We start from the raw sequence: 26,437 nt of genomic DNA, 5'->3' as shown, positions 1-26,437 counted from the left end.
TTAGAAACATGAGTAGTTATGTGTGAGTACTATTTCAGCCAATGTTATAATGCAGCACTGGAAGGTAGTTCATTAAGGTCACGTTGCAGAAGAAAATGTTCCATAGCTTCAATTACCGCCCTCGTGTGGAATATTAGTGTATAACGACTCACCATCAAAAGTAACTAACAAAGTATTCTCTGGGAGAGGATCAGGAGATTCAATAATAGAGATTATACTGCTGGTGTCCTTTACAAAGGAGGGGAGCTGTTCTGAGACCATACTGCTGGTGTCCTTGACAAAGGAGGGGAGCTGTTCTGAAAGTGGTCTAATAAAAAAGTCAACAAAAGTAGATTGAGTGGCCATTACTGCATCAATGCCCGCTACAATAGGGCGCCCCGGAGGTTTTGTAACAAATCAAATCAAATTTATTTATATAGCCCTTCGTACATCAGCTGATATCTCAAAGTGCTGTACAGAAACCCAGCCTAAAACATTCTTGTGTAATTTCGGCAAAGTATAAAAAGTGGCAATTTTAGGGTTTTGAATAGCCAAAAAGTCATGTTCTTTTTTGGTTATCTGACCAGAACTTAAATACCCATATAGGACAGTAAAGATAGTATTCTGAAATTGGGTAGTAGGGTCACATGGGTTAGAGCATTGGTCTAGTAACCGGAAGGTTGCAAGTTGAAACCCCCGAGCTGATAAGGTACAAATCTGTCGTTCTGCCCCTGAACAGGCAGTTAACCCACTGTTCCTAGGCAGTCATTGAAAATAAGAATTTGTTCTTAACTGACTTGCCTAGTTAAATAAAGGTAAAATTAAAAATTAAAAAATCAAATCTGAGTTTCTTGTAAAAGGTGTTGTCAAGCAGTTGTCTATGACAATCATTTACATAAACTGTCCTATCCATGAGTACAACCGACCCGCCCTTATCAGCAGGACGAATAAGGACTGACGTATCGGATTGTACAACCGACCCGCCCTTATCAGCAGGACGAATAAGGACTGACGTATCAGATTGTAAATCAAGCAAAGCTTGTTTTTCACCCTCAGGTAAATTCTGGAAAGATTTGGACTCCTGTTCGTTCTTAAGGAGATGACCAACACCTTTTTCCACAAGTCTGCAATATGTCTCGATAGAGTGATTGCGATTGGCTGGAGGTATAAAATAACTCTTGCTTCTAAAAGGAGTCGGAGTATGTGTAGGAGAGCAACCTACTGGTTCAATAGAAGTGTAAGAATTAGGGGAGCTAAAGTATTCCCTTAAACGGATGTTTCTAAAAAACTTAAAACATGTCTAACTTAACATCAAATTGTTGCACGGGGTTGTAGGCACAAAAGATAACCCTTTATTAAGCAAAGAGACATGGGCAGGGCTCAATATCTTGCTTGATAAATGAAAGACACTCAGTTCTGTGGGTTCTGGGACCGTGTGAACGGTCTCCTCAGCCTCTGATAGTGTACAACATGTCAACCTTGTCATCCGGAGCCAATGAAGGCAGCGGAGCAGCCAAAACGGCCATGGCAAAGGTAGGGGCAGATATGTTCTATTGGAAAAATGACACTTATCTGCTAGTGGTAGATTACTACTCAAGATACATTGAAATAGCAAAGACACCCATAACCACATCAGCTGGTGTCATCAATGGATTAAAGTCAAATATTTTCCAGGCAAAGGGTTGCTGAGGTCCTGGTTACAGATAACGCTCCCCAGTTCTCTGCAAGCTCCTTTTGCCGCAGAATATGACTTCACACGTGACCAGTAGCCCCTACCATGCACAGAGTAATGGTGAGGCATAGAGAGCTGTGAAAACAGTCAAGGGACTGCTGAAAAAGAACAAGGATCCATACAGGGCTCTGTTAGCTTACAGAGTTACACCACTGCATCATGGGCCGTCACCTACCGAGCTCCTGATGGGCAGGAGGCTGCGTTCCCCATTGCCTGTCTCGCCGCCTCAGCTTAAACCCCGATGGCCTAACAGGAAGGCCTTCGCTGAGAGGGACAAGCGGCTGAAACAAACACAAACTGCAGACTTCAATCGGAGACACCGTGCTACGGAGGCCAGAGCTGACCGAATGTAAACTTGTGTGGATTACAAACTCAAAGACATCAGCAATAGTGCTGAGGAAAGAGGATGCTCCACGCTCCTATGTGGTGGACACAAGCTCAGAAGAGGTACGAAGAAACAGAACCCACCTCAGAGGTCCTCCAGATCTGAGGAGTGCGTCCTTATTTTAGATAATTCTACAGTTTTTAGATTTCAAACGCTGTCTATATGAACCGCTTGCACGAGTGTTGCAAAAATGTTTTTCAATCATTGCACCCGCACTGCTCACCTCAGCGACAGGCGCTAAAATAGAAATAGGTTCTATTTGTGATGCTCAACGTGCTGCAATTCCGACCTCTACCATTGCATTATCAAAATATTGCCTAATTAGTGGTCCCAAAACAAAACACTCACAATAGCCTCTAACAGTAACACAGGGCATACCTGGCTAGCACATTTAAAATAATTGGATTTCACCACTTCTGGGGCTCATACCCTTCATACAGAGGTCCTTCATCCAATGGTACTCACATACTGCAACATTGACTACTCGCTCTGCAATGGCAAAGTTTAGGCCTAGTACCTTCTTAAACCCCTTTAGCTCATAGTGAAAAAACACAACACACATGGTCTAGTAGTGTGCCCTATTAAACCTTGGGACCTAGATAGGCTATGGTGAGAAGAACAGAGACTGACACCTTGAAGATATAAACGTAGTTTATCTGGTGTTTCTCTTCAATACAATTTTCAGTTGGCTCCCTCTTAGTCACCTGACTTGGCTACTCATATACAATTCTAAATAGCCAACATACTAAAAAACAATTTGTAAAAAGGTATAAATTATCTTATCAAATAGATACATTTTAATCATGTAATTCTCCACATATCCCTAAAAACAGCTAGTTACAATGTTTCCCTTTGTTTACACTGTGTGACCGAATGTTCGTTGGTACTGTTGGCATGACTATGGCAGGCTAGCTTGACTGGGGCTAACTTCAGCCGACGTTAGCTTCTATGCTAACATGCTGACCACACCGCTTGCGCAAGCGTTGCAAAAAACGCGAGCGGTTTGGTCAGCATGTAACACTTTTTATAAATTAATTACGACAGTACTGTAGCATGTGGTTCGTGGAGGGATCTTTGATCTTCAAGAAAACTGCAGAAAAAAAAGATCTGGCAAATCGAGCAGAGACAGCACTGCGAAGCAGAGCGCGCATCGAACAGAGAGTGCAGTTGCACTTGGCCAAATCAATTCCAGTAATTCATGAAATAATTATACATTTACTCATCGCAACCCACCATTAACAGGTCTGCAACCCATACTTTAAGGCTGCTGTAAATGATTACAACATGCCAAAGATTGGGCTACCATATTTCTCCCACATTTCAGGATGGCAACACAGGGAACCCAATCATGAGAAGAAAACAGTACTATTAATACAAAGTATTACCATTTTTCACATAATCTATTTCCCCTTTTCTTTGATATTATAGACAAACTAAGACCTGCCTCTGACTTTATCAGAAACCTTCCCATACTGGTATATACCTTCATCAATAGAATGTCAACCAACCGCTCTGACCTGGGAGATTTACTCATTAAATGCATTATGCTGCCATTGTTCTTTCGTAACGCACAATTAATAATGATGATACCATTTTTCATAATTGTGCATTACCATGGTATAATGTATAACGCAGTTTAACCTCTTAAGTCGACCCTCTACTTTTTCGAACATTCTGTTAAAAATCATGCAACATTTCAGCGCCCTGCTACTCGTGCCAGGAATATAGTATATGCATGTGATTAGTATGTGTGGATAGAAAACACTCAGACATTTATAACCGTGGGCAATGCATCTGGCCATGCAATCCCTTCTTGATGCTTCTTTGAAAGTCTCTCTTTCAAAACTAGATTTGTGCGTTCTACCTGCCCACTCGATCGAGGATGTAAGGGCGGTGTAGTTGCCAGTTTATGTTCAGAAGACGATCTACTTCCTGACACACTTTGGTCAGGATCCCCATCTGGGAATGATTTCTCGAATTAGAATATTAACTCTGTTGTTCCTTATTTAGTAGGGTTCAACGCACCGTGAGAAACGATCAACAACGAGATCATTCAGTAGAGCCCCTGGTCCATTCTTCACAGGAGCTCCCAGTGATATCATGAATCCTCTGTTTTTCCATATTTTCCACAATCATGGTTAACACAGAAAGCATACCTTGAGTCTGTGCAGATATCAGCTGTTTTTCCCCTTCAGCCTGTTTGCATGCTTCTGTCAAAGCCAACCATTCTGCCACCTGTGCTGATGCCCCTGCAGTTAACGTGCCTGTCACTATCACATTGTCCATTGTAGTAACTGCCCAGCCTGCCTTTCTCACACTCCCTTCCACAATGCTTGAACCGTCTGTGCATAAGATAAACTCAGGGTTTTCCAACAGATTACTTTTAGTAAACCCATCAGAAAGCTGAAGCAAAACCAAATCTCAACAGTTGTGTTCAAGTAATGTGGTATCTGGAGGAATCATCAGAGTATCTGGATTACATAGTTGACCACTTGATCCAACGAGCAACTGTGACCTGTGCAGCTTGATTCATTGTCAAAAGAGTATGAACAGCATGTGGATCCTAGAGATTCATGGATAGAGGTGCTAAGCCTCTTTTAGGGGGGTCTGGGCATACTCCCCCAGGATTTGTTTTAAAGTCCTCAAAATGTATTTTCATCATGTATTTTGTAGAGTAGCAACGGGTGTAAAATCAAAGGTTATTTTTGGTCAGGGTTAGCTAAAAATATACCTGTCTCATAGTTTGTTAGACACTGATCTAATATGACTTACAGTTGAAGTCACTTAGGTTGGAGTCACAGATAGTGCAGATAAGACTTCTTCTGTGACTTTTAGAAAATGAAAAACCGGCTTACTGTTTTCCACATCAGCTGAGGGGCTGAAACAATAGACCGGTCAGGATCGTGTTGGCCATTTTTTCTTTCGTAAAGAAAACAGGCAGAAATAAAATGCTTATTAAAAACATCACATTTCAGTTCAGTCACTGATCCCGATGTAATTTGCTTCGGCAGGGAAGTCAAGGAGTTTCCTGGTTTAAGTGAGTTAACAGTTTTCCAGAATTTAGAGGGATCACCAGCAGACTGTCATAGCATCAAGAAAATACCTAGATTTTTACCATTTATTTCTCAATTGCCTGAAAAGCAGCCAATCAGCTGTTTAACCAGTTTTCCTCGCCAAGGCCCATGCTTGATTTTTTTGCAGAAAAAGGATTTTCAAATCACAGGAGAACCAAGGATTAGTTCAATTATCACAGAAAGTTGTTTGGGGCTAATTGTAGGGCTGTTTCGTTGTAAATTGTTTAGATGGCAGGGGTCCACTTGCTTCCGGACAAAGTTGTTTGTTCCTTTGGGGGCAGCGGCAGAAATCTCAGACTCTTCCTGTTTCCCAGTTCCAAGGCATCACCTTGCCTTGGTGTTTTGGTTTCCGTACAGTAAACCATGGCTCCTGAGGTGGAGCGGAGCAGACCGGGTGCTTGAGCACAGCTCCCGGTAATGGCCAAGGCTCGTCCAGCGGGACCAAAGCACGTCTCACAGCTGCCGGCTCTTCCGAGGCCGCGGTGACAAGCCATGGGCAAGTGGCTTCGTTCTCCACATTTTTTGGCGGAAGAATACACACTCTAGCCTCCAATTCAGCAATGTTCTGGGTCATTTGTTGGAAACATACTTAATGACTAGCTCAGAATATGAGCCAAAAGGTATTAATATACAGAGCAGTCTTTTCAGTAGCCCAGAACTTAAGAATTCCATCATTGGATGTTTTGGTAGTTGGGTTTCCCAAGGGACTTCATAGCCAGCATAGCTGAGCTAAGTTGTAAATATAGAAAAAAAAGAAGTGAACTGGTAATGTGTATGCATCTTTCAAATCACGGCATGTTATCAAACCATTCCATGATATCAGTAAGGGTACATATTCCACAGTTGTACCATTGGGGGGGGGATGCAAAAGACCACCCTCCAGATCACACATTGTAAAATATTAGATTATGCCATTTTGATTCCCAGTTACATTGGTTTCACATTTTGCACCTAATAGAATTGATTTGACTAATAGGACCAAAGCCTAGTTTACATTGTTTAACAGATATTTCAGTGAAGACCACCTCTTCCAGGGCAATATGAGACAACATATTTCTCTATACTCAGCTAGAGCGCAGAAGAATAATGTCTAAACCAATTTAGGATTTGGTGAAATGCTTGTCTGGGAATACAATTTAAAGTTTGGTACGGATAGTCCTCCTACGTCTTTCCCTCTTTGTAAATGTGCTATTTTTACCCGGGATCGTTTACCTTGCCATATACCTTGCCCAAGGATAACGTCGATACCCTCAATAGGCAATGAAGGACGCACCCACACAACAACCTCGCCTCTCACCAGTACACAATCCAACATCAGTTTATGCAATGGAACCGACAGTGGTCAAACCTATTCCCCTCATTAGAACCTCAGGATCTTCACTGGCACTAGGTCCTTACTTCCTAACATACACAAAACCCTTTGTAATGAAAGTTAAATAGTTTGGGTTAATATGGACTTTCACATGATCCTGGGCATGAGACAATGTACCAGGAGTGAACTGATGTGGAACAGGCGCAGTCAACACCGTAGGCTTAGATTTAAGTTAAACACACGTACTGAATTTACCCCTAGCCCGGAGAACTGGACAGTAGTTTTTCCAATGACCTGAACCTTGACAGTAGTGACTATTAACCAAAGTCAGCTTTACCACAGGAGTCAGGCTCAACCCTAGTTGAATAGAACTCTGCCCGTGAACCAAAGTAACTCGGTGAGCGAGGCCCAAATCTCCGAATGCCCCCACTCATTCTGAGTATGGGGCTCTGCAAAGACACTTTTGTAAGTCAAAACATTCTCATCCGCCAAAACTGCAGCTTCAGCAACAGTCTTTACTTTTCGTTTGTTAATGTACATGCCTATACGATCAGGAATTGTGTCCTTAAATTGCTCTAACATAATCAGATCAGAGGCCTTGGAAATTCATGACTGCAGAGGCGGAACCAGCGATTTAAACAAGATAATTCTCACGCAAACTCAACATGAGTCTGGTTATCATCCTTTTTAAAGTTCTAAATCGTTGGCGTTAAGCTTCAGGAACCAATTCATAAATCTGTAACTGCCGTTTTAACCTTATCATAGCTGCCACTGTCGTGTACTGAATATGAGAGCTGAATATGCTTCCAGCGCTTAATCAGTCAACACACACTGCAACATTAAAGTGCAGTCAGAATCAGGCCAACTCCTAGCGTCACCAACACACTCAAACAATGAAAAGAAAGTGTCAGGGTCCTTTTCATTAAATTTAGGCAACAACCGTAAGTTCGAAACAATATCAAATGTGTCCAGGCCACAACCAAAAGAGTGACCCCTAGGTACATCTGGGTTACTTTCCCAGAGCAAACTCTCCTGAGAGCTTTCCTTCCCTAACCAGCTCTAGCCACTCTGGTTGCTGCTTGATTTTTAGCAAGCTCCAAATTCTGTTTAAATGCCAATTATTTCTCATATTTTACACAGTCATGCTCTAGCTGTAACAGAAGCAGTTCTTTCTGCTGTTCAAAAAGACGACTACTAGGACTAACAGATGGAGCGGCCATTGTAACACTACAGGTAGACGGCGAGTCCTCAGTAGACTTCAAGGATTACAACTCTCCATCAGATTGGCTTTCAATATCAACCTAATAGAATTTTAGACATTTATCACTAATTTCAACCTTGTAGTGTTCAGCACTCTTCAACAGCTGTTCTTTAGTACATAATTCAAACAGTCCCTCTGATAGAAAGCAAATGAACTCGTCTACATAAGACACCATAGTCACAAGACAATAAAATTAATCTCGCTCTTCCCCTCTGCTGAGCACACCAGACCACAACCAGAGAAATGACAATCACACTGGGCACCACGAGAGATGAGATATATATGGAGCTTCCCCAAAACCTACAGTAACTCAACCCTAGTCTTTGTGCCGATTTGCAGTGGGTAATTACGCACTGTAGCCCACTGGCAAGGAAATAAACCACCCAGCATGCTAGCAGATTTCCCCAAGCCACGGATGTGCCCACGAGACAACTGCTCAGTCCACAGACACAAAAACCATGCCCAACGTATTCCAAAGTGAAACACGTCGCTAAGCCTAACAGGTAGCTAGTGTCACTACCCTACCCAAATCTCCCACTGAAGTACACAGCCGACAGTACTCACCTCATCGGACCGATGTCCCAACAGCAAGTAGAGTAAGAGTCTCCAGCCTAGGCAGGGGCCTGGAAACTAACCAATGTACTTTCTCCAACACAATGAACTATCCACCGTAGTGGCAAGTTGACCAAACAAAAAGGCACCCAGCACCAAACATTACAACTCAAACAAGCTTTAACAAAAGATTCAAACAAAGTACCTAGAGTTAACATTAACTCCACGTTATCCCAAACACCACACATACTAGTAAGCCAAACGACACTAGTATTAGTCCTTCATAATGTAACAAAGTGCTGTACACCAAAATCTCTAGTAATCAACCTAATCTCGGGCGAGCCCCCACTTGTTACAAACTGGCTCAAAGTGTGTGTGTGTGGTTGATAATGAGGGGTGTTGAAGGTGCCACCGCAAACAATCAAAAATGCACCCGAGCCCAGGTGTGTCCCATTTCGCTGACGACCGTCCCGGCTCCGCCCACCGACATCCTATTAAGGAAAACGACAGCAAAGAGAGAGAATTTGGCAGAGTGGGAGGGTCATCACATCTGTTTGCAACAATAGTACTTAACATGATTTAAGAATGACTACCTCATCTCTATACCCCACTTTTTAGACCAAACTATACTAAATATAATCAAGTCACCAAATACTTGATTAAAACACACTATTTTGCAAATAAGGTCTACAGTAGCCTCAATAGCACTCTGTAGGGTAGCATTATGGTGTAACCGGAGGACAGCTAGCTTCTGTCCTCCTCTGGGTACATTAACTTCAATACAAAACCTAGGAGGCTCATGGTTCTCACCCCCTTCCATAGACTTACATAGTAATTATGACAACTATCAGAGCTCTTGCAGCATGAACTGACATGTTGTCCACCCAATCAAAGGATCAGAGAATGAATCTAGTACTGAATGCATGAGCTACAGCTAGCTAGCACTGCAGTGTATAAAATGTGGTGAGTAGTTGACTTCAAAGAGAGAGAAAGACAATAGTTGAACAGTTTATTCCAAAATGGAGAAGCAAGAGAAATAGAGAGAATCTGGAAAACAGATTATTTTTTATGGAATATTTACATAGGCGTACAGAGGCCCATTATCAGCAACCATCACTCCTGTGTTCCAATGGCACGTTGTGTTAGCTAATCCAAGTTTATAATTTTAAATGGCTTATTTATCATTAGAAAACCTTTTTGCAATTATGTTAGCACAGCTGAAAACTGTTGTTCTGATTAAAGAAGCAATACAACTGGCCTTCTTTGGACTATTTGAGTATCTGGAGCATCAGCATTTGTGGGTTCGATTATAGGCTCAAAATGGCCAGAAACAAAGACCTTTCTTCTGAAACTCGTCAGTCTATTCTTGTTCTGAGAAATGAAGGCTATTCCATGTGATAAATTGCCAAGAAACTGAAGATTTCTTTGAACGCTGTGTACTACTCCCTTCACAGAAGAGGAGTGGGAGGCCCTGGTGCACAACTGAGCAAGAGGACAACTACATTAGTGTCTAGTTTGAGAAACGGGCGCCTCACAAGTCCTCAACTGGCAGCTTAATTAAATAGTACCCGCAAAACACCCGTCTCAAAGTCAACAGTGAAGAGGCGACTCCGGGATGCTGGCCTTCTAGGCAGAGTTCCTCTGTCCAGTGTCTGTGTTCTTTTGCCCATCTCAATCTTTTATTTTTATTGGCCAGTCGGAGATATGGCTTTTTCTTTACAACTCTGCCACCTCTACCAAGGTTCCATTCACGTGGTCCTCTGCCACTGACCGGTCGTTCCGGGACCTCAACCACTGCTCCTGTCTTGGTTCATCCTGACCTTCCCGTCAGTTTGTGGTGTAGGCCGATGCTTTAGATGCCGGAGTGGCTATTTCTGCCTACCCTGACCCTTAGAATGCCTGCCGTCCTGTACCTTTGCCCCACCTATCTGGATTACTGACCCCTGCCTGCCTTGACCTCTCTTTTGCCTGCTCCTGCTGGATTAATAAACTGTCGTTAATTCGACGCTGTCTGCATCTGTGTCTTTCCTGAAGCACAATACTTGTTTCTATGATAATATTTACCGACATCCAACAGTACATTCCAAATAAATAGGAAGTGATCATTGAGTCAAGCAGGATGTTCAATGATGTAAGGTCAGTTTTTTCAGAGTTACAATGAAATGCAATAAGGAAGGAAGCAAAGTAACACATTGTTGGGTAAAATACTTTATTCCAAGGCTCCAGTACAAACATTACATTAGTTAGGTGTTACAGACTAAGGAATAATGTTGCATGTTGGGTAAAAACATGATGATGGAAATCATTTCACCTTAAGGGAATGGAGGCAGAACTTTAATTGTTTTGAATCTTCTCTCTGAAGCAAGGGCCCAAAGAAAGGTTGGCGTTGAATTTTTTCCGTATCGATGTTCCAAACAAGTGGTGTCGCAGAGGGTCGAGTAGAGACGGCTTTTAGGAGGTACCAGAAACAGCATGGCACTCCCCATGGTGGGGGAGGGGGTTGTATGGAGGGTTAGGAGAGGGATGCTGATGAGTGTCCATGCTTAATAAGCATGGTTGGCCACGAACAGTGAATCTCCAGCAGCGGCGCTGTCTCCGGAAGAAACATACTTGCCTTGGCAGGCCAGGCTGTTGGCCTGTGGAATGAAAGAAGCACAACACCAACTTGTTTTCAGCTGATATTTTCGAAGTGTGGAATATACTGTACATTGTGACTTCCTATACATCCATACTATAAACATTCCACTGGGCACACACTGGTTGAATCAACGTTGTTTCCACGTCATTTCAATGAAATTACGTGGAATCAACGTAAAATCGATGTTGATTTGACGTCTGAGCCCAGTGGGATGTGGCCTCTATACAGCTATAAATAATCACATATAAAATATAAGCAAAATATATGAAAATAAATGGAAAAAATATATTTGTTTGTTCGTACCAGTGCTCTCTTGATGAACTCCTCCTGGGCAGCCTTGCCGTTCCCGGGCTTGCCAGCCCATGCCTTAAGGGCGGATGCCTGGAGGGCACGGCCATAGGAGAAAGTAATGGCCCATGGCCTGTGCAGGGGGCACTGGTTCATGATATTCAGGTTGATGGAGGCTTCCTCCTCAGACTGGCCACCGGACAGGAAGGTGATGCCTGTGGGTGAAGCGGGTAAGGAGAGGGGTTGTTTTATTTTTTTAAACTACTGAAAAAAGATACATCAACAAATTGTTGTGTCTACATTTGTATGTGAAATATTTAATAACATGCTGTATATAATAATGTAACTGAACACTGTATATGAAAGTGCCATAGTCATAGAGGGCGAGTTTTTGTGTTTGTGAAAATGTGTGATAACATTGCGTGTGAGTGGGTGAAGCTGGAAGTTTAGAAATGTATAAGTGTACCGTGCTGTACTGTATATTGGGCTGTATTCAGTGTGTTGTCGGCCGCTCACCAGGGACTGCTGGGGGCACGGTACGGCGCAGGGCGGTAATGGTGGCCATGGCGATGTCCTGGTGGGTGTACTTGTGTGAGCAGGAATGTCCAGCAGTGACCATGTTGGGCTTCAGGAGGGTACCCTCCAGGTAGACGTGGTGGTCGGACAGAGCCTTGTACATTGCGGCCAGGACCTTCTCAGTCACGTACTGGGTGCGCTTCAGGTCATGGTCACCGTCGGGGAGGATCTCGGGCTCAACAATGGGGACAATGCCGTGCTAGCAGAGGGCAGAGTTAATGACTACTAAAAGACACTTTTAGCCAACAGAGCATGTCATTGATCATGACAGTTAACAGTCAGAACAGTGGGACCTTAGTGGTGGCTCTTCTATCTTTCCTCTCTATCCCTCTACATCTATATATTCAATAAAAACAAACAGAGAAACTGTGTTTTAAGATTGTGATTTTCCAATGTGTGATTTGTAATATGTGTGTGTTGTTTTACTAGGATTATGGGACCTACAACAATGAGCAGTCCTGGCTAAACCGATGTCTCTGAACTATGGTTGTGAAGAGATCAGAAACTACTGTTATTTACTTGTCTGATATTTAACTGACATACAGTATCAGTCAAAAGTTTTAGAACACCTACTCATTCAAGGGTTTTTCTTTACTTTTACTATTTTCTACATTGTAGAATAATAGTGAAGACATCAAAACTATGAAATAACACATAGTAGTAGTAGTAACCAAAAAAAGTGTTGAACAAATAAAAAAAGTGTTAAACAAAATATATTTTCGTTTTTAGATTCTTCAAAGTAGCCAGCATTTGCCTTGATGACAGCTTTGAACACTCTTGGCATTCTCTCAACCAGCTTTACTTGGAATGCTTTTCCAAAGGCCTTGAAGGAGTTCCCACATATGCTGAACACTTTTTGGCTGCTTTTCCTTCACTCTGCAGTCCAACTCATCCCAAACTATCGGTCCTCACGACAGCAGTTTCATCATAGCCCTTGGTGGTTTTTTGCGACTGCACTTGATGAAACTTTCAAAGTTCTTGAAACGATACATTTTAACTGACCTTCCTGTCTTAAAGTAATGATGGACTGTCATTTCTCTTTGCTTATTTGAGCTGTTTTTGCCATAATAAGGACTTTGTATTTTACCAAATAGGGCTATCTTCTGAATACCATCCCTATCTTGTCACAACAAACTGATTGGCTCAAATGCATTAAGAAAATACATTTCCCAAATTCACTTTTATCAAGGCACACCTGTTAATGGAAATGCATTCCAGGTGACTACCTCATGAAGCTGGTTGAGAGAATGCCAAGTGTGTGCAAAGCTGTCATCAAGGCAAAGGGTAGCTACTTTGAAGAATCTCAAATATATAATATATTTTGATTTGTTTAACACTTTTTTGGTTGCTATATGATTCCATATGTGTTATTTCATAGTTTTGATGTCTTCACTATTATTCTATAATGTAGAACATAGTAAAAATACAGAAAAACCCTGTAATGAGTAGGTGTGTCCAAACATTTGACTCTATTCATTTATCTTAATATCTCACTGATAGCACTACACACTGGGCCACCAAGTAAGGCCAGGCACATACCAGGAAATCTGCTGTACCTTACTCATGACAAAACATACTGTAGTGTTCATGTCTTTAAAATAACTAAAAAGAGTTGCTTGGTTCTGGTACTAACTTTATACACTTTTAATAACACTTAGGTATGTATTTATAATATTTGTAATAATTTATGAAGAATTTATAAGCATTTAATACATTTATAATGGCTTATTTCATGAAAGTTAATATAGTGCAACCCACATGTATACAGAGAGTCAATGATTTGAAGGTAACTTATGGCCCATAGGGGGAATTGAATACACAAACTGTGCTTTTTAACTACTTAAGCTAATGATTTAACAAGACCACTGAGGGCTCGAGGATATTTTCTATGTGATTCTTACCATCTGGCATATGCTGGCATAACGGGCCAGGACATTGCAATTCTCCATGATAGCAAGGCGAGAGGGGGTGGTGGAGGTGATTTTCAGCACACAACGCCACTTGGCGAAGTCGCAACCGTCCTTCTTATACTGGGCGCAACGCTCATACAGGCCATCCAAACCTGAAGGAGAAAAGGATGGAGGCAGGGACAGGAAAAAGAGATGAGTATGGGAGGGTATTTTGTAAAGGTTTTGTATTGTATGTGTGTATTGTATCTAGGTTGGAATACTATTCAGGCATTTTGTGACTCGATAAACAAATGGGATTGATTGTAATGTCGCATTGATTGCGTGTATGTTGTTGTTGTACTGTATGTATTTAGATGAATTGTGAATCCCACAGATGTTCTATTCTTCCTCTTTACCCTGGGTGGTGGTCTCTCCGTTGGTTCCGGCGAGGGGGACGACACCTTTGTCAACCTTGATGCCTACCAGCCAGCCTCTGGACTTGACGTGCTGAGGGAAGGTCTTGCCGGCATCGGTTTTCTGGTACAGGGTCTCGTGGAAGAAGATGACACCACCAATGCAAGGACCGGCGCGCTCGTCAGCGGTGAAGAGCAGCTGACGGTACAGTCTCCTGTTCTCCTCTGTGTTCTCAGTGTTGATGCTCTGGAAGCGTTTGGCAACGCTGCCTGTTGGGTGGGAAGTGAGAGAGGGAGTGAGGATTAGATTCGCAGAATGAAATAGAGCAAACATGATCTTATATACATTTTTCAACACGGAAGTTGCTTTGATTATGAGTATGTCTCTGCATGTATGACTTTTCATTCTATAGTGTGCCTGTGTGGGCAACCAAGATTTTTGCCACGCTTTGCATACCGGTAGACTCATCAGCGGCGAGGATTCCCTTGCCCTTGGCGACGATCTTGTGAGCAATGTCACTAAGCTCCTTCTTCTGGTCAGGAGTGAGGAAGGGGAATGCGTGAGGCATCTTGACTAAGGGAAGGGAAAAGGCAGGAGACACTGGTTAACATGACGTGTTCTGAGGAGAGAAAGAGGGCTTGAGATACACAGAAGTGCATACAGACAGATAAGTAGCAGATATTTGTTTGCCCCCCCACCTCGCGGTCATGGACAACGTAGATGTCCTAACCGACTTGCCAAAACTATAAGACATTTGTGGAGTGGTTGAAAAACGAGTTTTAATGACTCCAACCTAAGTGTATGTAAACTTCCGACTTCAACTGTATTTACAGATTGGCTGTGTACAGGTACAGTGATCGGTGAGCTGCTCTGACAACTGATGCTTAAAGTTAGTGAGGGAGATACAGGACTCCAGCTTCAGAGATTTTTGCAATTCGTTCCAGCCATTGGCAGCAGAGAACTGGAAGGAAAGGCGGACAAAGCATGTGTTGGCTTTGGGGAGGACCAGTGAAATATACCTGCTGGAGCATGTGCTATGGGTGGGTGTTGCTATGGCGACCAGTGAGCTGAGATAAGGTGGGGCTTTACCTAGCAAGGACTTATAGATGACCCGGAGCCAGTGGGTTTAGCGACAGATTTGTAGTGAGGGCCAGCCAACGAGAGCATACAGGTCGTAGTGGTGGGTAGTATATGGGGCTTTGGTGACAAAACAAATGGCACTGTGATAGACTGCATCCAGTTTACTGAGTAGAGTGTAGGGGACTATTTTGTAAATTACATCACCAAAGTCAAGGATTGGTAGGAGAGTCAGTTTTACGTGGGTATGTTTTGCTCCATGAGTGAAGGAGGCTTTGTTGAGAAATAGGAAGCCAATTCTAGATTTAATTTTGGATTGGAGATGCTTAAATTGAGTCTGGAAGGAGAGTTTACAGTCTAACCAGACAAGTAGGTACTTGTGGTTGTCCACATATTCTAGGTCAGAACCGTCCAGAGTAGTGATGCTAGTCGGGCGCGAGGGTGCGAGCAGCAATCGGTTGAAGACCATGCATTTAGATTTACTAGCATTTAATAGCAGTTGGAGGCTATGGAAGCAGTGTTGTATGGTGTTGAAGCTCGTTTGGAGGTTTGTTAGCACAGTGTCCAAAAAAGGGCCAGATGTATACAGAATGGTGTTGTCTGCTTAGAGGTGGATCAGAGATTCTCCAGCAACAAGAGCGACATCATTGATATATACAGAGAAAAGAGTCGGCCCGAGAATTGAACCCGGTGCATAGAGACTGCCAGAGGTCCAGACAACAGGCCCTCCGATTTGACACACTGAACTCTAACTGAGAAGTAGCTGGTGAACCAGGCGAGGCAATCATTTGAGAAGCCAAAGCTGTTGAGTCTGCCGATAAGAATGCGATGATTGACAGAGTCAAAAGCCTTGGCCAGGTCGATGAAGACGCTGCACAGTACTGTCTTTTATCGATGGCGGTTTTGATATCGTTTAGGACCTTGAGCGTGGCTGAGGTGCACACATGACTAGCTCGGAAACCAGATTGCATAGTGGAGAAGGTACGGTGGGATTCGAAATGGTCGGTGATCTGTTTATTAACCTGGCTTTTGAAGACCTTAGAAAGGCAGGGCAGGATGGATATAGGTCTATAACAGTTTGGGTCTAGAGTGTCCCCCCCTTTTGAAGAGGGGGATGACCGCGGCAGCTTTCCAATCTTTGGGGATCTCAGACGATACAAAAGAGAGGTTGAACAGGCTGGTAATAGGGGTTGCAACAATTTTGGCTGATCATTTTAGAAAGAGAGGGTCTAGATTGTCTAGCCCAGCTGATTTGTAGGGATCCAGATTGTGCGTTTCTTTCAGAACATCAGCTGTCTAGATTTGGGTGAAGGAGAAGCGGGAGGGGAGGGCAAGATGCTGCAGGGGGTGCTGAGATGTTGGCCAGGGTAGGGGTAGCCAGGTGGAAAGCGTCGCCAGCCGTAGAAAAATGATTATTGAAATTATCAATTATCATAGATTTATCAGTGGTGACAGTGTTTCCTATCCTCAGTGCAGTGGGCAGCTGGGAGGAGGTGCTCTTATTTTCCATGGACTTTACAGTGTCCCAAAGCTTTTTGGAATTAGTTCTACAGGAAGCAAGTTTCTGTTTGAAAAAGCTAGCCTTAGCTTTCCTAACTGCCTGAGTATATTGGTTCCTGACTTCCCTGAGAAGTTGCATATTGCAGGGCATATGAATGACCTTTTTGATTTTCTAGTCTCTCTTAACCCTGACCTTTCCTTTGGGTGCTCCCTTCTCTTCCCCTCCACACTACCCCTCCTTTATCCAAACCCCGTCTTGTTACAGTACCAATCAATCCAATTAAACCAAATATAAATGTTGAAACATATGTAGGTGTAAAAAGTACTGTGTGTGCAGGCCCCTCCAGATGCTAACTCAGTGTGGAGGTTTCAGAACTAAGACCAATAAACTTTGATTTGATTTGACAGAGCTATATAGAGAATTCATTCTGTGCAGTATTTGTAGTACAGTACAGTTATTAAGTACAGTATAGGCTAAGGTAAAACATTTAACAGCGTGAGCAAAAGCTATGGTCTAAGGAGGCTAGCGTAAAGCAATGAAGCAATGATACCAAATGCAGCAAAGCAACATTATGGTATGCTAACTTGAGTGAGCATTTAAGAGATCAATCTTGTATGAATGTTTTGAGCATAGAGATGTGTCTAATGCATAATCATTTTGTTAGCAATTGATGCATCATTGATTGTATAATAACGACAATGCTGCTGAAAATCCTACTCGAGCATTGGCTCTTGCAGTCTCATAGAAGTTCCTCTTTCAATTAGATATCACACTCATACTGCACGAGCAATATATTAAAGTATAAAGTACAATCAGCCAGAGCCTCAATAACATTTGATTTGACTTATTAAGATATGATTTGATTCCTTTACCTTGGAGGGTTGTAGGAGAGCCGGGAGAAGAGAGGAGAGAAGATCCAACTAAAGTTTGCGACAACCTCCTGGCCTGCCTGAGCCACTATTTATCCTCCCAGTGTGACCTCTCATATGTCAGCTGCCTGGCTAAAATAAGAACAGCACGCAACCAGAGAAGGGCGATGACTTACAAAAAACGTAGTAACGCAGCTAAGCGTCCCATGTTATCGCGGAAAGGGCAAAGAGTGATTTGATGGGTGACAGGAATGAGATAGTGAGCAGGAGAGAAGGAAGGGGAGGAGAACAGATAAGAGTTGGTGCACATAGTAATAGAAAATAATATGATATATGCCATTTAGTAGACACTTTTATCCAAAGCAACTTACAGTAGTGCATGCACACATTTCAATATGGTTCATCCCAGTGGGAATCAAACCCATGATCATTAAGTTGCAAGAGCCATGCTCATTAAATTGCAAGAACCGTGCTCTACCAACTAGCCACACAGGACCATGTAGGAGTAAAAAAGAGGGGAATACGAAGCAAAATCTATGGAAGAGAGGCGGAAAGAGCTGAGATGCTCTCTAACACTTCGGTAACACAGTTAAATACTTATTACTTGTTATAAGTATGTATGCGCCTCTATGTCTTATTATAAAGCTTAATATTATATATCTGTCTTTGTAACAAATGTTCAACTGAGATGATTATAAAACATTATAATGGGCTCATACATGCTTATGACATGTTAATATTATATCTGTCTATGTAACAAATGTTCAACTGAGATGATTATAAAACATTATAAAGGGCTCATACATGCTTATGACATGTTAAAACTACATCGTAATGCATTATACCTGTTGACTTTGAATCGGGATTGATTCTACTTTGGTACTGCCTATTCAAATTAGATTCCTTTTGATGGGTTATGACTTTTACCCTGTAAAAAACGAACACTTTTCAGCATGATATCATTGATAAGCATCAATCTGGTATAATTTTGCAAAAAGATAAGCCTCAAGGAACATGACGCTTATGCAAATTCTTTGAATTCAATGGGAGGGAGATTAGCCCCACAATATTGACCCCTAGAGACATGATGCCTAAGTTAATACATTGCATTTGTCACCCTGATGTGTTTCTCCTGTCTTTGTGCTCGTCTCCACCCCCCTCCATCTTCCCCATTATCTCCTGTGTATTTATACCTGTGTTCTCTGTTAGTCCGTTGCCAGTTCATTTAGTTTGTTCGCCAACCAGCATTTTGGGTCTCAGCATTTTGTCTCTCAGCTGCTTTTTCTAGTCTCTCTTTTCTTGCCCTCCCGCTTTTGACCCTTGCCTGTCCACCTGCCTGACCACTCTGCCTGTCCCTGACCCTGCCTACCGACCTGTACCTTCGCCCCACCTCTGGTTTACTGACCCCTGCCTGCCTTGACCTGTCTATTGCCTGCCCCTGTTGGAATATTAAACTATTGTTAATGCGACGTCGTCTGCATCTGGGTCTTACCTTCATACCTGAAAGCATTCAATGAGATTGACACATAGATATGCTTCAAGTAGTGTACACATAGGTCTATTGTATTCATCTTCATCGGTTTTCTCTCTCAATTCAATTCGATTCAAAGGGTCTTTATTGGCATGGGAAACATATGTTTACATTGCCAAAGCAAGTAAAATAGATAATACATGAACAGTAAAGACATTTCAAATGTCATGATATGTCTATCTATATACAGTGTTGTAACAATGTGCAAATAGTTCAACTACAAAAGGGGAAATAAATAAATAAATATGGGTTGTATTTACAATGATGCTTGTTCTTCTCTGGTTGCCCTTTTCTTGTGGCAATAGGCCACAAATCTTGCTGCTATGATTATACAATGAGGTATTTCACCCAATGGATAAAATTTGATTTGTTTTCTAATTCTTTGTGGGTCTGTGTAATCTGATGGAAATATGCGTCTCTAATTTGGACATATATTTGGCAGGAGGTTAGGAAGTGCAGCTCAGTTTCCACCTTGCTTTGTGGGCAGTGTGCACATAGCCTGTCTTACATGAGCACCATGTCTGCCTACGGCGGCCTTTCCCAATAGCAAGGCCATGCTCACTGAGTCTGCACATGGTCAAAGCTTTCCATAATTTTGGGTCACAGTGGTCAGAGAGAGAGAGACAACTATGTTTCTCTCTCTCAATTCAATTCAATGGGCTTTATTGGCATGATAAATATACTGTATGTTAACATTGCCAAAGGATGTGAAATAAACAATCACAAATTAACAGTTAACTTTAAACACGTAAAAGTTTCAAATGACAAAGATGTCTGAAATGATTAACTATGTACAAAAACAAACACAAAAACAAGTGTATTGGTCTGTAGCCTATAAATGAAGATAAAATTGCTCACAGACAAATTCAACTACTAGCACATTTCACTAGGGCCCGCTCAGCAAGCTAACGTGTGTGCAAGAGCATATGCTGTCTGTATAAAAAGTAGAAGTACAAATGGAAAGGGAAATTAAATAAACAGATACATATATGTCTTGGTTTAATTTACTTTGGTGTTTGTTTTCTTATCACAAAAGGTCACACATTTTGCTGCGATAATTGCACACTGTGGTATTTCCCCTAACAAACCACAGGTTGTGAGGATTGGCAACAGTACCTCTTCCACACTGACTCTTAAGACAGTGCCCCCCAGGGGTGTGTCCTCAGTCCTCTGATGTACTCCCTTTTCACCCACGACTGCGTGATTTAGCACGACACAAACTCCATCGTCAAGTTTTCTGACGGCACCACGGTTGTAGGCCTGATAACCAACAACGACAAGTCAGCCTATAGGGAGAAGGTAAGTGAACTGTCATTGTGGTGTCATGACAACAACCTCATGATAACAACCTTGACTTCAGGAAGCAGAGGAGGGAACATGACCGATCCACATCAACGGGACTATAGTAGAGAAAGTTTCAAGTTTGAAATTCCTCGGCGTCCACATCACAGAGGATTTGTCATGGACCAACAACATCACCACTCTTGTCAAGACTATGTTCACTGAGTCTGTACATTGTACATCTTTTCCTCAGTTTTCTATCAGTCACTGTGGTCAGAGAATACACAGTGGCAGACTCTCTGTTTACGGCCAAATAGCATTTAAATTTAGATTTTGTAATGTTTTCCCAAGTGCTGTCGTGAGGCTTTGTTGGTTTGGCAGTGGTTTGTGAAGTAGGCAAAACTCCAATTTGGCTCTTGCTCAAGACACTGTGTTCAATAAGGGAGTTTAAAAGTCTAGAATGTATAATACTACAAAGTACCTTCCCCAGGTTACTGTTCACACAGATGCCTCTGTAATTGTGGGGTTCAAATGTATCTCCAATCTTAAAGATAGGGGTTATGAGTCTCATGGAAATAACCTTCATTCATTTTTTCAGACCTGTGTTTAATCATATTGTTTAAGATTCAATCAGGACTACAGGCTTTTTTGGCTATGTTTCCATCCAATTGGTGACATATTTTCATGCAAATATTCTAAAATTGACATAAAGAAAATATGTCAATTTTCTTACTAGTGGTGTGTTTCCACCAAACAGACTTGTTGCGGATAAAAATCACCATGATGATGTAGTAAACACAAAATGTACTTTTTCATTTAAAAAGAAAAATCTCAATTCAATGTGTTTTTATTGCATTTGCGTTTGCGTTAAATAGCAAATGTGTATTTTATTTGTCAAATGGCAGTCAACCATCGATCATGATGTCACCAGAATCAGACCCTCGATATGTATTGGAAAGGAACATCAAGATCACCTTGCACTTTCACCACCCTGTGAAGTTCATCATAAGTTTTTTTTTACACGTGTAGCCTAATAAACTGCAAGGTTTCCCAATTCGTAGTGGGAGGACCACACACCACATCATCGAATGACTAAATTCACTTCAATAGAATGGTTATTTTATCAATATTTGCGCATAAAGGCATTTCCACTGCCATTTCTGAAATAATTAATTTTACAGACACAAAAAGATCCCACCTTGTCTAGCGTATTTATTTTTAGCGATATTTGGAAAGATCACCAGCAAATGTTCTATTTCCATCAGGCCTGTCATTAGATTTTTATCCTACATTGTACTCAGGGTTGGGTAGGTTACTTTCTAAATGTAATCCTTTACAGTTACTAGTTACCTGTCCAGAATTGTAATCAGTTATGTAACTTTTGGATTATCCAAACTCAGTAATGTAATCTGATTACATCCAGTTACTTTTAGATTACTTTAGAGGCTTTAGAAGAAGAGAAATGTATGTTTCCAATTGAACGACATCTATTGCTCAATGTTAAAGTTTACAAAGCTGGCCATATGGACGTTACATTTTACTTTATGGATTAGTTATGTAGGCTTCTTCTAGCACATCACTTTCTATATATATACTATATATGTTTAAATTATATATTTACATTAAAAACCGAAGTCTATCAGAATTCCATTATTTCCAATAAATGTTATATTCCATATATTGGAAATATGGAAGTATAGATTAGCCAAATTGTTTTACCTGAGCATGACCCCAAAACGAAGGATTTATTAGCCAGTTCTACTCTGTTGTTTATGATTTTGTTGTCATGGAGGACTGATTGGGCTCATTGAGTCGAGTTAAAAAATAAATCCTGCGCTCATGGAATGACATGCTTTGAGCACTACTTAAAAGTGCTATTTACATGTGAAAAATTAATTCCATATGCTGCATTTGCAATAGGCCTATTGTTTACCTTTTTGTTGGTGACACTTTGATATCTTGAGAATATGAAGCTGTTTAAAGGGCAAATCCACAATTTTTTTATATTTTTAAATGGGCACCCCGCCTCTGTTTTGGTAAAAAGCTGAGGGATGGGCCTGTAGAAATGTAACCAATCAAAGATGAATAGACAGGGCTATGGATGCAAGGATTGACCATCCATGATATCAACATTATTGTTTTAACCATGTTATGAGGCTATGCAGTGTTTGTTTACATTTACAATGTTCACAAACATTGGAGAAAAACAAGGTTACATTTTGGTTTCTCATGGGGCATTTCGAAGTTATATTTTTCAAGAATCAGTGTTTTTTTCACTGGCTGTTCACTGGTTTCAAAAACATTGATTGATAGGCAGCTTAAACTTCTTGAATTCAACCATTATTGGGTTCAAATACACATTTAGATTTGTGAACAGCCATCCACAACAACCACAATCAGTAAGGCACAAATAGCTAAATGAGAGAGCAGCAGTGTGATTCACATCAATGCGCTATGTAGATATCAATAATAAGTGATATCTGTATCACCGTAGGCTACACCACTGCTGTCATCCTTACCTCCAAGCGTTTATTCAAGTTGGATCATCTTTGGATGCCGACAGAAGTTACACCATTGGAAGACATAGCTTGGACTGTAGCCTATAAAAGCCTATTCCTGCTCTTTTCCCGCCATCCATCAAACACATTTGGTGTGTCATCATAGTGGTCTCTGACTTGTGGTCAGACTCTCTCAGATGGAACAAACTTAAACGTGGGCCTTTTTTCAATGCTGATTTGAATGTCATTGATAAAACAGAGAAGTGTCAAAGATATTTTTTTCACAAACATCCATTCTGAATTTGAAAGTAATCCTCAAAATAATCATATAGTTTTCCAAAAGTATCGGTAGTCCAAGCTATGTCTTCCAATGGTGCGACTGCTGTCGGCATCCAAAGATTATCCAATTTGAATAAAAGCTATCGGATTACAGTTACCATTTTTTGTAATCCGTTACTCCCCAACACTGCATGTACTTTACTCTCATAAAAAGGTTGGATGGAAACCTAGTTAAAGATGGTGAAATCTAATTTAATTTGGGTTCTTTTATAATCAATTCCAATTTGTCATCAATATCTTTGGTCTCTTGTCTTGTGATTGATTGGATTGCAAATAGTTTCTTTTCAATTTTTCATCCATTTAACTCCATTTTGGATTGCCAATTCTTCTGGTTTTTGTTTGTTGGTTGACTTCCAATGGTCGAAGAAAGAATTTGAATTTATGGACTCAGTACAGTTGTTTTCGGGTATGTTCACAAATTTTTTTTATCTTGATGTTCTTATAATGTTTAAGTGTCTCAATATTCAAAGGGTAAAACTTGTTGCTTGCATTCTTTGTCAAACCAGCAAACCTTTTTAATTGACTTAAATTGGGATTTTGTTGCCGTTCTTTTAAATATATAATTAATATTTTCAACAGTTAAATGTACTCGTTCAATGCTGTGAGGCTATGATTTTCCCCAAAAAGTGTCCAATAGTACTTTAATTTAATCTCTTTGATTAGGGATGTTGTACAGTTTACTGACTGGGTTTTGTATATTTTACAATGTAAGTCTCTGTCCTTCACGACTGGTCTACCGACGTAATCCGGCCGAGGGGGTTTTCAACAGGCTTCTCCGTCGCAACGCCCCCTGAATGCCCATCTACTAGCCTGCTAGCCGCGGCCCACTAGCTGTCTAGAGCATATCGGACTGTTAGCTGTAGAGGTCCATCAGCCAATTTTCTTGGGCTACAATACCTATTTTGCCAATTAGCCTGGACCCTTTTACTGCATCATTGATGTATACAGAGAAAAGAGTTAAATTCTCGGGCCGACTCTTTTCTCTGTATACCTCAATGATGTAGGTCTTGCTGCTGGTGATTCTCTGATTCACCTCTAAGCAGACGACACCATTCTGTATACTTCTGGCCCTTCTTTGGACAGTAACCTCCAGATGAGCTTCAATTCCATACAACACTCCTTCCCTGGCCTCCAATTGCTCTTAAATGCAAGTAAAACCAAATGAATGCTCTTCAACTGATCGCTGCCCACACCTGCCCGCCTGTCCAGCATCACTACTCTGAACGGTTCTGACTTAGAATATGTGGACAACTACAAATACCTAGTTGTCTGGTTAGACTGTAAACTCTCCTTCTAGACTCATATTAAGCATCTCCAATCCAAAATAATATCTTGAATCGGCTTCCTATTTTGCAACAAAGCCTCCTTCACTCATGCTGAACATATCCACGTAAAACGGACTATCATACCGATCCTTTACTTCGGCGATGTCATTTACAAAATAGCCTCCAACACTCTACTCAGCAAATTGGATGAAGTCTATCACAGTGCCACCCGATTTGTCACCAAAGCCCCATTTACTACCCACCACTGCGACCTGTATGCTCTCGTTGGCTGACACTCGCTTCATATTTGTCACCAAATCCACTGGCTCCAGGTCATCTATAAGTCTTTGCTAGGTAAAGCCCCGCCTTATCTCAGCTCACTGGTCACCATAGCAACACCCACTCGTAACACACATTCCAGCAGGTATATTTTACTGGTCACCCCCAAAGCCAATTCCTCCTTATCAGAGTAAGAACTCAGCGGGCACTGTGAATGCTTAAACCAAGTTTATTCTTTCCAAAGGATAGAACAGCTGAATCGACAAAAGACATTCACACAAGCACTAATATATAACCCTTTCTCCTATGCTGAGTCTCCTCCTACACATCTGAACAGCCATTGCATCTTTGTTGGTAGACAGAACCTTAGTGATATCTGTTGTTCCTCACTTCATCTGACCTGACCTCTGCCCCAAAGTGCTCCCTCCTCCCCAACTCAAGACTGTCATGTGTCTTTTCTCTTCCCATAGGATCCCTGGTGGCTACCAATAACATATCAATTACCCTCTCTCCCTCAGTGAAAGGAATAGGTCCATTTCATGAACCATCAATACTCATATTATTAGGTGTGCTTTCTGAATGCAAAGCACAACTCTAGATTTCTTACATACTTATTCTTCTTATTTTCATTTTTCTTCCTCTTCTTCTTCATAGATTTGAGAACTTAAACCGTTTAAGCTATTAACACAAAACTAGCTTCCAAATGCCTAACTCGGATTGCTTGAGTTTTTTTTCTGTTGATAGCATTTCCACTTTTTGAACTATAACAATATTTAAATGAGCTCCCAATGCATTTCAAGAGGGAAAAAACCTGAATGGTGAAACAAATACATATAATAACTTATCTTAGACCAGATCTTAGATCTCCTCCTACACCGTTTAAGCTATCAACACCAAACCAACGTTGATATTTTCAGACTGTCCCAAATTACATTCATTACATGATTTAATGGGAGTAAATTCCTTTGAGGAGCTTGATTTGCTATTGCCTCAGCACTACCTTGTAATGTTTGGATAGGATCCAGGCACCAAAATGATTAAGGTGAATCTCATCTTCCTTATAGAGCATCCTCTGCTTCCAACAGGAGTCAAAGTTGTGTATAAAAGTTACATCCAAGGCGAACAGTCACGTAGCCAGTTGTGAAGTGCAAAGAGCCTGCAAAAACGTTCACTACCTTGACCCAGCGAGGGCGCAGGGCCACATGGACTACAACAGCATCAATCTCCATGTGCTAATGTAGAATGGTAATATCCTAATATCCTGTACTCGAACCCCAGGGTAGCACAGGGTTTTCGACTCCAGAAACTGAGACGTTTCTTACCATAGAGCTGCCTAAGACAACAGCCGGCTAGATGGAAGAGGAAATCCGCCCATTCCTACACCTTGCATGATTCAGGAGACCCATCGGGGACTTGCGAGAGGTGTAATCTCGCACACCCGCAACTCTTGGCACCCGGTTCTAGCTTCCCATAACCAATAAAGCCACATTCACCGGAGAAGGAGTCAGAACAGGGGACGAAGGTGCAGGTACTTCAGACAAAAAAACATTTCACACAAGCACTGATATTTAACCCTTTCTCCGAGGCTGAGTCTCCTCCTCTGCAACTGAACAGCCAACGCATCTATGTTCTTTGTCATAAAGTTAATTTATGGTGTTATGACTTGAGTATGACATTGTAATTCGTGTTGTTTAATG

The 26,437-nt window shown here is 41.5% G+C and overlaps 1 protein-coding gene across 1 annotated transcript; it reads right to left on the bottom strand.

The window, feature by feature from the left end:
* Positions 1-10,490: 10,490 nt before the first annotated feature.
* Positions 10,491-17,706, bottom strand: LOC124039924 (fructose-bisphosphate aldolase A-like). Its single transcript, XM_046356484.1, has 7 exons — positions 17,551-17,706; positions 14,557-14,673; positions 14,103-14,369; positions 13,699-13,859; positions 11,738-11,996; positions 11,237-11,436; positions 10,491-10,931 (listed from the first exon to the last, which is right to left on the bottom strand). Exons 2-7 carry the CDS (start codon positions 14,666-14,668, stop codon positions 10,839-10,841), a joined length of 1,092 nt encoding a protein of 363 aa, XP_046212440.1. The 5' UTR covers positions 14,669-14,673; positions 17,551-17,706; the 3' UTR covers positions 10,491-10,838.
* Positions 17,707-26,437: the final 8,731 nt, after the last annotated feature.

Source organism: Oncorhynchus gorbuscha, linkage group LG07 (genome assembly GCF_021184085.1).
Source record: "Oncorhynchus gorbuscha isolate QuinsamMale2020 ecotype Even-year linkage group LG07, OgorEven_v1.0, whole genome shotgun sequence".
Taxonomy (NCBI): Eukaryota; Metazoa; Chordata; class Actinopteri; order Salmoniformes; family Salmonidae; genus Oncorhynchus; species Oncorhynchus gorbuscha.
Note: the sequence above shows the minus strand (reverse complement) of the source record. Positions and strands in the feature narration are given on the sequence as shown.

Coding starts and splice junctions, on each gene's coding strand:
- LOC124039924 (XM_046356484.1), bottom strand. CDS start 14,668: ATGCCTCACGCATTCCCCTTCCTCACTCCTGACCAGAAGAAGGAGCTT. Junction 11,997..13,698: donor ATGCCAGCATATGCCAGATG/GTAAGAATCACA, acceptor GCCCTCTGCTAG/CACGGCATTGTCCCCATTGT. Junction 10,932..11,236: donor AGTTCATCAAGAGAGCACTG/GTACGAACAAAC, acceptor TTCATTCCACAG/GCCAACAGCCTGGCCTGCCA.